The 12,474-nt window shown below is 46.1% G+C and overlaps 1 protein-coding gene across 4 annotated transcripts in view; it reads left to right on the top strand.

Moving 5' to 3' along the window:
- Window positions 1-3,965, top strand: part of PTCD2 (pentatricopeptide repeat domain 2) — a 31,491-nt gene extending 27,526 nt beyond the window's left edge. For all 4 annotated transcript variants that reach the window (XM_044932622.2, XM_044932621.2, XM_025270871.3 and 1 more), the window contains one exon: window positions 2,958-3,965. In XM_044932622.2, coding sequence (XP_044788557.1) covers window positions 2,958-3,182 — 225 coding nt within the window. In that variant the 3' untranslated portion in view covers window positions 3,183-3,965. The remainder of the gene's footprint in view (window positions 1-2,957) is intronic.
- The last annotated feature ends 8,509 nt before the right edge of the window (window positions 3,966-12,474 follow it).

Below are 12,474 nucleotides of genomic sequence, written 5' to 3'. Positions count from 1 at the left end.
CCTGCTGTAAGACTTCCACATGTGCATGCAAAGACTTCCCCTCTAACAGGACGTGTCCTCTGAAATTCTAGGAAGACTCATTTCTTCTGCATTGTTCGTTTCCCCACACTGTGTTCATGGGTGTCAGCTCTTTTTTTGGTTTTCTTTTTCCTTTCTCCTCAAGCATCCAGTTCCTTCACCCTATTCCTTACTCTCAGCTGATGACCTTGCTTCCTGTCGCACAGAGGTAACAGAAGCAATCAGAGGAGACCCGCTGCCACAATGACACCTCCTTGCCCCTCTCCCATGCCCCTTGGTCTTCCCTCCTGAAGCTGTGGTGACTGCAGGCCCCGCTCCAGAGCCTGGGAGCCCAGCCCCTCTGACCCCGCCCCGGGCATGAGCCCAGAAGTGGGATCACCTTCTGAGCATCATCTCTATTGTTCGCCTTCACTGCGAATCATCCCACAGGCAAACAGTAGGCTCTAGTATCTCTCATCCTCAAAAAAAAAAACCCAAAAAATTCCCCTACTTAAACAAGTGAAAAGATATGGCAAGTGTTTAGATAGGAAGAGACAAGCTCACAAAATCAGCCCTTCCCAAGTTAATGTGATAATGTAACATTCCAATAAAAATACTATTAGGTTTTTTCTGTAGTTAAGGTTTAGTATAAAGAGCAAACTAGCAAAAGAGCTGGGAAAACTGTGAAAGAAGAGGTGCTAGACCTGCCAGATATGAAACCAGAGTAAAGCTTCTCTAAGCTCCTGAACAAACGAACTGATGGAACATACAACTTTTTGCAAGATTATAAAATTAAATAAAAAAAGGCAATTTCTAAACACTGAGAGCAAAATGAAACAAATGTCATACTTTAGTTTTAAAGTATGGCTTAAGTACAGAAAGAGGAATTATCATAAGTCATTTGAAACTAGTAGTTTATACATTGCTACTCTTGCCTGGAAAATCCCACAGACGGAGGAGCCTGGTAGGCTGCAGTCCACGGGGTCGCAAAGAGTCAGACTCGACTGAGTGACTTCACTTTCACTTTTCACTTTCATTGGAGAAGGAAATGGCAACCCATTCCAGTGTTCTTGTCTAGAGAATCCCAGGGACAGGGGAGCCTGGTGGGCTGCCGTCTATGGGGTCGCACAGAGTCGGACACGACTGAAGTGGCTTAGCAGCAGCAGCAGCAGCAGTCATATAACCTAAAAGGGGGAAAGAGACGGTAAAGAAATCATAAATTATTGGCAGGGATCACTTTGTTGGTAAGGATACTGGTGATGTCATTTTGACTAATCCAGGGGCCTGTTGGTTGGTCCTCCCCCTGTTTTTCTCCCTCTTCCCCAGCCTTGTGCAGCTGGGTGCTGGCTGGGTCCCAGCTGGCACCCAAGATGGCAGGTTGGCAGCAGAGCACAGTGGCAGCAGCCTCCCCTCTGCCACACGGCGGCCCTCCCAGCCCTGTCCCCGCCCTCACCCCCAGCTGAAGGCTGGCAGAGGGAGCCTGTGGAGAAGCTAACTGGTCATGATTAAGTGTAAAGATCTATCTGAGATCTTCACTCTTCGTGGGTTGTGACTTACCTAAGCCTTTTTGGAATATGTTGAGAAAAGCAGGGAAACTAGAGAGGTAAGCTAGTCTTAACATACACAATCGTGTGCACGTGTGTGCAGCACTGACACAACTTCAGTGTTCTCACTAGCACTCATGTTAATCAGTCCTTCCCTTAGACCTGCCCCATCAATATGCTGCCCAGATTACAATCCCATGGACCATAGAGTCCATGGGGTTACACAGAGTCGGACACGACTGAGCAACTTTCACTTCACTTTACTTCAAAGCATCTAGACAAACTTCACACTGGAAAATACTGATGGTTTTCCTCTGACTTTCCCCCCTAAGCCTGATTTACTTAGAAAGCTCACCCTCTGGTTCAGTGTGTCCCCTGCTTGCTATGAGGCCACTTGGGGATCTGCTTGAGAAGTGAATTGATCCCTAAAACTCCAGCAGCTTTTGAGCTAGTTCTAAATATCAAGAATGTTGTTGTATCATTAAAAAGAACTAAAGTACGTAAAATGGTGATTTTGTTCAGAAGGTAGTTTCACATTCTAATTCTGAGTTTACCCATTTCTACAGACTTAAATCCCATTCATATACTTACGGTGCTAATATTTACACCCCTGGTCTAGACCTTGCCCCCATGCCTCAGACCCTGGATGTCTCGCAGACACCTCAGTCTTGCCTAAAACACAGCTCTAGGTCTTCCCTCCCTAAATCTCACCCTCCCGTCTTCCCCATATCAGACAGTGACCACCCCCATCACCAGGTTACTAAAGCCCAAACTGGAAAGCTATCTCTGATGCCTCCCTCTCCCCTTCAACAATAAATCCTTTCAGTTTAATCTCCAAAATAGATTTCTAATATTTACATCTACTTCTCCATCTTTTCTATACATTTCTCAGTCTAAACCATCACCTGCCTGATGACAGCCACCCCTGGATTAGTCTCCACATCCTTGTACCTCTAGTTCTCCATACAGCCTTTTAAAATCTACATCAGATATGTCCTTGTTTGGACCCTCTGATGGCTTTTAGAATAATTCCAAAAAACTTACCATGAGCTAGAAAGCCCTACATCATCTGGCCCTGCCTCCTACTCTGACCGTTAAACTGGACGCACTTGACTCCACGCTCTTGACCTCCTTTCCCTGGTATGTTTCACTGTGTAGTATGTGCCACTTGAACCTCCACCTCCACCTTTTATAAAATATCAGGGATGGTTTTCGAGTACTAATCCGAATGTTGTCTGAAGCTTGTGGGATCCCTTATTGTCATTCATGCCTCTGCCCCAGGATCCTCATTTTTACCACTTAAGTGCACACACTACTTTTTTTTGGCATGTATCTCTCTGCTGCTTGGAGGATAAAAAGAACAAGGAAGAAGTCTTGCAGGGATGTAACTATACACTCTTCTTGCCTTTTTTTCAGCTGGTCAAAGTGAGGGAAAAAGTGAAGGACGTGCCTGCTCTCCTGGCCGAGTTTGATGAGCTTAACAAGAAACTGCACATAAGTGGCCAGGTCACCGCATACACTTTGGATGCCCTGCTCTGCCACACTCCCAGCGACAGGCAGTCCCACACAGTGCTGCTAAACAAGAGGACAGTCAGCCGTCGGACCTTCAAGCCACTCAGCCAGTCCCTGTGGGCTGAGTAGCCCTGGGTTCAAACTTCCTGTGGGTCTGAGTTGGAGGGGGTCTGCCTTCGGTGACTCACTGGCTTCCTAGGAAATCAGGCATTGTATTCCAGTGGACACTATACGAATCAACGCTTGGTCTCCTTGAATTTCCAAGCTCACTGAGTGCTGGCGTGCTGCCTTGAGACATTCATATTTTGTGCCGCCATGAAGCTCTAGACACAGGAAGTGGAAAGCTCGGCTCCCGAAGGAAGGAGGCTTCTCTGTGAAAAGGGCTGAGGATCCTTGAAGGAACATGGCACCAGGTTCCAGTCCAGCTCCCAGAACCAGCGTGGAACCCAGTAAGCACTAGCAGGAAGGAATTTCACTGTAAGTGGCCATCTGACTAGTTTTCAGGGGAGTAATTACTTGCAGATTATAGCCTTACTGAATTAAGGAGGTCTGAAACCCTACGCTACCATCCTGGAAAACAGTCCAGGATTTTCTCACTGCTTCTGTCATTGTTACCTGGGACCCTGGACAAGACACCAGAGCCCTCATTTTTCCAGCTGTAAAATAATAGTGCCTATGTGACTCTGCATACTGTTTTGAAATTTTCACTTCAAGGTTCAGTAGGGTCAAGTTTTTTTTCAGAAATGAATTAAGAAATTGAAAGTGTCCTGAGAAAACGTTTTGTTTTCTCAGCAGGACAAACAAAACCAGAATTTAACTCTCAGAACTGATAATAAGCCAAAATTTAGATGATTATCACTTTGGTCACTGGCAATCTACATGCTTTTCAAAATAAAAGTCAATATAACCTCATATCGCTCTCTGTATTCTTCAGTTTTCTATGTAGGTCATAATACTTGGTCCTATATTTTGTCTCATTTGTTAATGATTTTCTCTTTTCTCTCCTTGGATGCTTTATTTTTATTTTTTAAATAGATTTGTCATGACAGCAGGTCAGAGCTTCCTTGTAGAGACCTGTCTCTTGAAGGTTTGCAGCCCAGCCCCTGAGGGGTCTGAGGGCCCCACGGCGCTGCGACCTCCCAGCCATCTTCCTGGAGCGCTGCAGACTCCCTATTCAGTGCTGCCTCTAAAACCAGGGCTAACTCTCACTTGATGTTATTCTGAGGCGAGAACTGTTCACAGAACCAGAAGTTCTAGAGTAGGAGGAATCTTCTAAGTTTCCCCTTCAGGTCGAGGAAATGACTCGTCCAAATTGGCATAAGTAGTCTCAGGTAGGGAGAAGGCAATGGCACCCCACTCCAGTACTCTTGCCTGGAAAATCCCATGGACGGAGGAGCCTGGTGGGCTGCAGTCCATGGGGTCGCTGAGGGTCGGACACGACTGAGCGACTTCCCTTTCACTTTTCACTTTCATGCACTGGAGAAGAAAATGGCAACCCACTCCAGTGTTCTTGCCTGGAGAATCCCAGGGACAGAGGAGCCTAGTGGGCTGCTGTCTGTGGGATCTCACAGAGTCGGACACGACTGAAGCGACTTAGCAGCAGCAGCAGTCTCAGGTAGAGCCGAGATTAAAATCCAGATTCCTAGTCTCCTGCCCGCCACCCTGTGCCACACTGTGTCTCCTCAGAGAAGAAAGAAGGGGTGCAACAGAGACAGGGCGTTGGGGCTCCATGACTCACCCTGTGGCCAGGGTTTCCCTTCACTCTCTTTGTGTGTTAAACAGGGATAATAGTAGCGCCACCCCGTAGACTTGCTGTGAGGATGGAATGAGGTAATAAATGCAAAGCAAACAATTTTGCCTGCACGAAGTAAGTGCTGTATAACCGTTAACTGTTATTACTACATTCCGAGTTTTGCACCTAGCTGAAGAATTATATAAACACATGAGTTCCTCCTCCTGTTTAGAAATATCAAAAGAATTTCTTTAGCCTATGCTCTATGAAGCATAAGCGTCATTTAAAGAAAATTCTCTGCTTTCATAGAATCTTAATTACATCTTACATGAGTCTGGTATTTTGTAAAAGAGAAAAGCATTTGAATTTCTCCGTCTTCAAAGTCTTGGGAAATAATAGGGCATGCTTCCTGTCCCTCAACTTATCTTTTATCTTCTCCAGCATCCATGGAGAACATTAAAATGCCCTGGGTGAACATGGCCTTGGTTGTTGTTAGCTAACAACTATTCATTAGCCAAAAAAAAAAGAATTTTGTGAACAATGAATAGGAGCCGTGACCTCCCTGAGCCTTGTTGCTTTGAGTCGCTGGTGGCTGTGGTTTTCTGCGGACTCTGAAACCGGGCTCTTTGACCTCTTCCCAGAAGTCTTACTGAGGGGCAACTCAATACTGAGGTAACCGGTGTGTATAATGTTCTACCTCAAAATAATTGAGGACTCTGAAGACTTTTAAAAAAAAGTATGCTCAGTATACAGTGACCATTTCTTTAAAACGGTAGTTTCTTTGAAAAACGGTGTTTCTCTGTGATCAATAGTTTACCTAAAGCATCCACATACTCTCCAGTATTTAGCGCCAACTGAGAAGCTCAATCTGCCTAAAGCATGTACTTATTCTATTAATGAGAATATTTGATGGACAGAAATCTTCTCCCCCAACTCTATTACGTGCCTTTGTAGATTATTTTCACTTCCTGTAAATGTCTGTTGCTACAGAAGCCAAAAATCATGGTGAGTACAGCTGAGAAGGAGATGAAAAGATATCTCCCCAATTGGGTGATACCAGGGCAGTGGTCTGGTTACTGCTGTGTCAAAAACACTCCAAAACATAATGGCTTAAAACAAGACCAATCAGTTCATTAGAATTGATGGGGCCCAGCCAGGCAGTCACCTCAAAGACTTCAGTTAATGTTTCTGGCCGTCGATGCCTCCGCTCGGCCGGAGCCTGAACGTCCACATGTGGCTCCCTGACAGCACAGAGCTTGGTACTAGGGAGTGAGTGTCCCCAGAGGGCCAGGCAGAAGCTGTAACTTTCCATGGCCTAGTCTCAAAAGCCACTGCGCATCACCTCCACTCAAGTCCCGGGCCCAGCCAGATTCAAGGACGGGAGCACACGTTCCGCCTTTCAGTGGTGGTGAGGTCAAAGAATTCACGGATGTTTTAAACTACCACAGCTCGTTTTTTCCAGCGAGCTTTTTAAATTTGTCCTTTGCCTTTGCTGCTTCCCTAATAAAAATCACCATCATCAGTCATCTGCTCTTCTCTCTACTGAAGCCACAGTGCGGTTTCCAAAAGAGATCTGACCTCTAGCCTGTTTGAACCTCCCGAGGGCTCTTCATGTCCCTCCGGGTGAAGCGCAGACTCTAACAAGGCATAGCCGGCCTTTTGGAATCTGGCCCCCGGTTTGCCCATCCAGCCCCACCCCACACCACATCCCTTCTTCCCTCCCACCCATCTTTCAGGACATCTTTTCAGCTAGGAAGTTCTGGATCCAGCTACACCCTCCAGTCTAGGTAAGGGGAGCTACCTGTGTATCCCTGTACTTCACTCATCAACACACTTATCGCACTCCTGTTTTGCCTGTTTGCATTTTTCACTAGATACAGGGGCCACATTTATCTTATCCCCCACTGTGTGCCTGGTGGTGCTTTAGTTGCTAAGTTGTGTCCGACTCTTGTGACCCCATGGACTGTAGCCCGCCAGACTCCTCTGTCCATAGGATTTTCCAGGCAAGAACACTGGAGTGGGTTGCCATTTCCTTCTCCAGGGGATCTTTCTGACCCAGGGATCGAACCTGGGTCTCCTGCACTGCAGGCAGATTCTTTACCAACTGAGCCACCAGGGAAGATTCAGGGGCCACATTTATCTTATCCCCCACTGTGTGCCCGTAGGGAACATATCGGAGGATGAGCACTCACTTAACTCACTACCTCATTCACATTATGTCACCTCCTGTGAAGACTGCTTTTTCTCCAATGCCATCCACTTAGTCCCAGACACTCATTTAGACCAAGCTCCAAGCTTTTGCTCAGCCCATTATGTATCCCTTTCTCCTCCCACCTAAAATGCCTTCATTCTTTCTCTGTTCACTCTTTTCTATCCAACTCATGTGTCATCTCTTCCAGAAGGCATTCTCAAGCTATAGAACCCACATGGATTCTCCATCCATTAATTTACCAAATCCATATTGAGCATCTACAAAGTACAAGGCACTACCAAAGGCCCTTCAGTTGCCACAGGGTGAAGGCCGACATGATCCCTTTCCCAAAGCAGGACATTTTATCCTGCCATGAACTTAAGGACCTTTTGGTGTAGGCATTTGCTCTTTGCTTCTATAGATAATACTCATGACAGACTGATCAAAATCCTACTGAAGGTAGACTTCATAGTGAAACTGACCAATCCTGGGCCATTTCTGCTAACAGTTTTGTTGAGGATACCCAAGAAATTAATACAAATTTCAATTAATTCATATTGAATATTACTGGGAAATTATAATGGGGAGGTAAAGATTTATCTGCTATAATTCAGGTGGGCAAAACTGTAGATTTCTCTATTTCTCAGCAAGTGAACAAAAATTTCTTACTCATTTTCTGGTTATCCTGAGAACCCAAGAGAGGAATTAATGGGAGATTTGATCTTGGTTGAAGGATATTTTTAAGCTTTGTTTTAGATAAATATTTGATCTTTCTGGATGTCTTCCTCTTATCCCTTTTCAGAGCCACGAGGACAGCTGAGGATAAGGCAGTGGCTGTCAAACTGTAGCAAGCATGAGAGTCACCTAAAGGGTTTGTTCAAGCCCAGAAGGCTGAGCCCCACCTCCAGAACTTTATAATTGGTTTTTTTTTTTTTTTTTGGCTGCACTGGGTCTTCAGTGCAGCACACAGGCTAATTGTTTCACTCAGGCTTAGTTGCCACAGCATGGGGGATCTTAGTTCCCTGACCAGGGATCGAACCTGCATCCCCTGCATTGGAAGACAGATTCTTAACCACTGGACCACCAGGGAAGTCCCCACCTCCAGAATTTCTGAATCTGTGGATGTGGAGTAGGCCCCAAGAATGCATTTCTAATACACTCTCAGGGGCTGCTGTTGCCAGTCTAGAGACTGTGCTTTTAACCACTGTGTTAGAGCAAGTTAGTGTTTCTTCATGTGCATGGGAAAAGCTCAGGCTTCAGATGCAGTCTCTGGGTCCTCTCTGGTCTCTGCTGCGAGGAGGGAAGAGCAGGGAAGTGTGGCCTTGCCCCTGGACTCTGGAGAAGGTAACTGCTGAAGTCATGCCAGTGCCCATGAGTTCTGTGCTTCTGCCACTTGCCTCTACTCGTAAGGACCCTCACTCGGATGTCGACCCTCCCAAGCCCTACAATGGATTCAGTGAATCAGGAGCCCCAGGGCATTATGATTTAAGACCAGTGGAAAGTGTGTCTATTTAGTGATTTCAAATCACCAGTATTAGTGATAGCGTTAGTCACTCAGACATGTCCGACTCTTCAAGACCCCATGGACTGTAGCCCACCAGGTTCCTCTGTCTGTGGAATTCTCCAGGCAAGAATACTGAGGTTGGTTGCCACTTCCTTCTCCAAGGGATCTTCCCAACCCAGGGATCGAACCCTGGTCTTCTGCATTGCAGGCAGATTCTTTACCATCTGAGCCACCAGGGAAGCCCACCAAATTATAGACATACCCATATAAAACTAGAACAACACGTGGTACAATAGCCCCGCGCTTAACAAAAACCCAAGATTCAAATTTACATCATAACATTTCTATCTACAGACTTGGCAAAATGAAAATCAGCACATAAAATAGCCATTTAAAAATATCACAATCGCAGAAGCTCTGATTAGTAAAATCTGATATGCATTATGCATAAAAATGTGTGGTGAACCATTTCATTGTGAATGTATCTCAAAGGAAATAGTTCAGAAAAGTACAAATATATTTTTTAAAAGGAAATGGTTTGACTGTATTTCACAGAAAACTGATCACAAACTAAGTTGGCTTAAATGGCATTACTTTAAAAATACCTTCTGAACAAAAATTGAATGGTATTGTATACTTCTGTTTGAAATATTTTTTATTCATTAACATGGTGTTAAGAACAAGGGGATGTGGGCTGATCGGTGTGTTGCCCCTTTATCTTCCAGCTCTGACATGTGGATTTCCCACCCCCACCCTCAGTTTACTGCCCAGCCCTCAGCTAATCTGAGACAGAAGTGACCTGGAGCAGGGGCTGGGCCCAAGGGCTCCACGTGAAACTTCCAAGCTGCTAATAAAGGAGGATCAAAAGGCTGCTGACTGCCCACCCCACCCAGCTGCCTGCCTTGCTCTGGTGACCTTTTTCCTGAGGGCTGTGCACTCCAGGGGCCTCAAAGGCACCATTACCGCCATGATCAAAGGTGGGGTTGGGGCAAGAAGGCTCAGGGGGAAAACAACACCACGCTTGGCTGCTAATCACTGCCCTGCAGCTGAAACCCTCCAAGGCTGGGTGAATCAGGACAGGTGAGGAAGAGGCCTCATTTAATTAGGCTCTCAGAGGAGACTGCACGGGGACCCTGAGTGAGGCCCAGAAGGCATCAGGGAATCCTGTGTGTCACCTGTAGGCCTGCCTGGGCAAAGGCACGCCAGATTAATGATGCATATATCTCTCATTTTCCCCAATGCACTTTTCCCTGCCCCAAGTCAGGCAAGAGGCTCACTCAGAAGAGCCCAGCATCACCACATTACTCAATCCCCCAAACCTCCCTTACTCCCAGGCAGCAAGATCATCCCATCAAATTACAAGTGACATCACAAAGAAGGAAGGTGGAACCCCCCAGGTGACTGCCCTGTAGCCCCATTCAATCTGAATCCATGAATGCGGGTCGCACACCTGGCCCCACGCAGCGGAACCTCCTGGTGCGTCCTGCTCCACCCCAGGGGGCGCATGATGTAGCCCTTTGTGTTCAAGAGGATTAAGGTGACCTTCAGTTTCACGACTGGAAATTACTGGGTTGATAGCGGGTAGTTTAAGGAGTCTGTTCTGGTTGTAGCAGGTGGCAGGATGGCCTATCCTTGGGAAGGCCAAAGACAATTCCACACAAACGCTGCTCACTGAGAAGCCAGGAGAGCACCAGGCAACTCCACGGGAGGCTTTGGGGCTGTAGGGTTCGTACGCCCCTCATAGAAAACTGTAGAGAGCAGAGGAAATGTCGTTTCCAAGTTACATTCGTACAGTGGCTTCTTTGACCCTTTGCTGCTCCAGTCACAAGAAATTCACAACTACAACAGAAGGGTTTTGCATGCTAAAGTTCAGAAAAGAAGAACAACTAACACATGACTTGCCGTTTGTAGATCCTGCGCAAAGCACTTTGCATACAGCGTCTCACTTAACCGTCATGTAAACTCCACGTGGGACTGTTAGCCCATTTCACAGATGAGGAGCCGGAAGCTCAGAGATGGAACAGCAGAGAGCGGGCGAGCAGATACCCTGGCGCTCAGGCTCAAGTTTTAACTCCGTCTGTGTTCTCTTGAGCACAAGGTGGCTGTGCGTTCCCGTGTGCGTGCGTGAGTTTGCACATGCGCATGTGGGCCGTCTTCAGACGTGGTTTATATTGTTGATACAGCAGAACCCTGTAGGGCCTCTGAGCGAAAAAGGTTGAAATATACATGCTTACACATATATACATAGATATGCATGTTATATATGTATTTTTACACACACATACATTAATGTGTCTGTGTATGTCCGGGTTTTTTTTTTTTTTCCCAGTGATCCCTGGCCCGCTTCGAGCTTTGCTCTATCGCTAGTACACAGCTGAAGAACTTAGAGTAACCAGCAGAGGGCGTCCAGAGTCACTATTCTAAAAGCTTTTTAGCAGCATCTTCCATTTCAGGAATTCAGAGAGAATAGAATCCACATTGCAGGTCAGGCAGGAAAGGTAACTGCAGATCGACTTTAGAGAAGATGCAGAATATTGCCTTCCCTCAGATTAAGAACTATCCAGTGTTGGGACTTGCCCGGTGGTGCACTGTAAGACTCCGCGCTCCCAATGCAGGGGGCACCAGCTGATCCTTGGTGGGAAAACTAAGATTCTGCCACGCGACAGGGAGGCTGGGGATAATCCAGTGTTGAAAGGATGTTTTTAGAAGAGAGAAAACAATGAGGATGATCCTTTGCAGATAATGCAAGAATGTGTGTTGCATCAACTACATGTTTCATGAGAAAACGTGTATGCTTCTTATTGAAGGAAAAAAGATGGTCCTTGTCTCACTTGGGAAAGAGTTTCTCCCAAATTAAGAAGATAAACAATGAACTGTTTGCCTTCATTTACTAAAGTCACATGGTTATGTGAGAGAAGTGAAAAAGAATTAGGCTCTTAATTATTTCTATTGTCTTTCCACCCTCCTCAAATCAATCAAAAGTAACCTGACTAACTCTTCCTGCCACCATCAGGAAGGTCCTATGTGGGAACTTTGTCTATTAAGTGAGTGAGATTTTAATATTCTGCTATTTATCACTGCCCATTTCTAGAAATAGGATCAAGTTTGATCAAAATAGGATCAAACTTGATCAAAAAAGATCACAAATCTTTAAAAGTACATGGAGACTTCACAGAGTACTATTATAATGGGATTGCAGATGGGATTCTGATAAAAGATACCCCTGGTAGAGACCAGAGCCCAGGAGGGAGAGAATGGAGAACCCAGGCTCAAGTGTACTCAATAGGCAACTCTCGGGCGCCACCAAAAGTACCTGGAAGAGATTCTGTGCGACTGGATATTTGACAACTGATGAGAGTGAAAGAAGCTGGCTGTTCATCACTCTAAATGTGCCCTCCCGAGTTAATACAGCTTAGGCACAGTAGCTCAGGCGTAGAGGTGCCGGAAAAAAAAAAAAGGCCTGGGGGGAAACCCTATAATAGATGCTATTCCCCACATATTTTCCACAATTTATTGCACCTTTAAAATGAAAAAAATCCCCAAAGCCTGGTTAATAGCTATTTGGTCAAACTCCTCTAGAAGTGTGGAGTGGAACAGCCAGAGCTGAGTCTCTCTACATGCAGCGTCTGCAGGCTTTTATCCCACTCGGAGGCTGGGGGTGGAGAGAAGGCCGTGTGAAGGCAATGCTGTCCTGCATGGCACCCATGGAGGGGACGCTCTGTGACAAGGCCCCACACTGCAAGTAGACAGTCAGCAGCATGAAGCGTGCTCGTGCCGGCCATGCGCTAACAACACTGAGAGCTGAGCGGTCAACACTGGTCAACAGTTGGTATGGACAGCAGTTTTGGACTCCTATACACCTAGCGGTTCACAGCCGTTGTTATTTCCCCAGAGTCAAAATGCTGAACTCAGTGGACCATGGGTCAGGCCCAAATATATATTCATATGGACCACTTGGGTCTGTTTTTAACATCTTTTTTGTCCCCTGGACCAT

Source organism: Bubalus bubalis, chromosome 19, assembly GCF_019923935.1.
Source record: "Bubalus bubalis isolate 160015118507 breed Murrah chromosome 19, NDDB_SH_1, whole genome shotgun sequence".
Lineage (NCBI taxonomy): Eukaryota > Metazoa > Chordata > Mammalia > Artiodactyla > Bovidae > Bubalus > Bubalus bubalis.
Note: the sequence above shows the minus strand (reverse complement) of the source record. Positions and strands in the feature narration are given on the sequence as shown.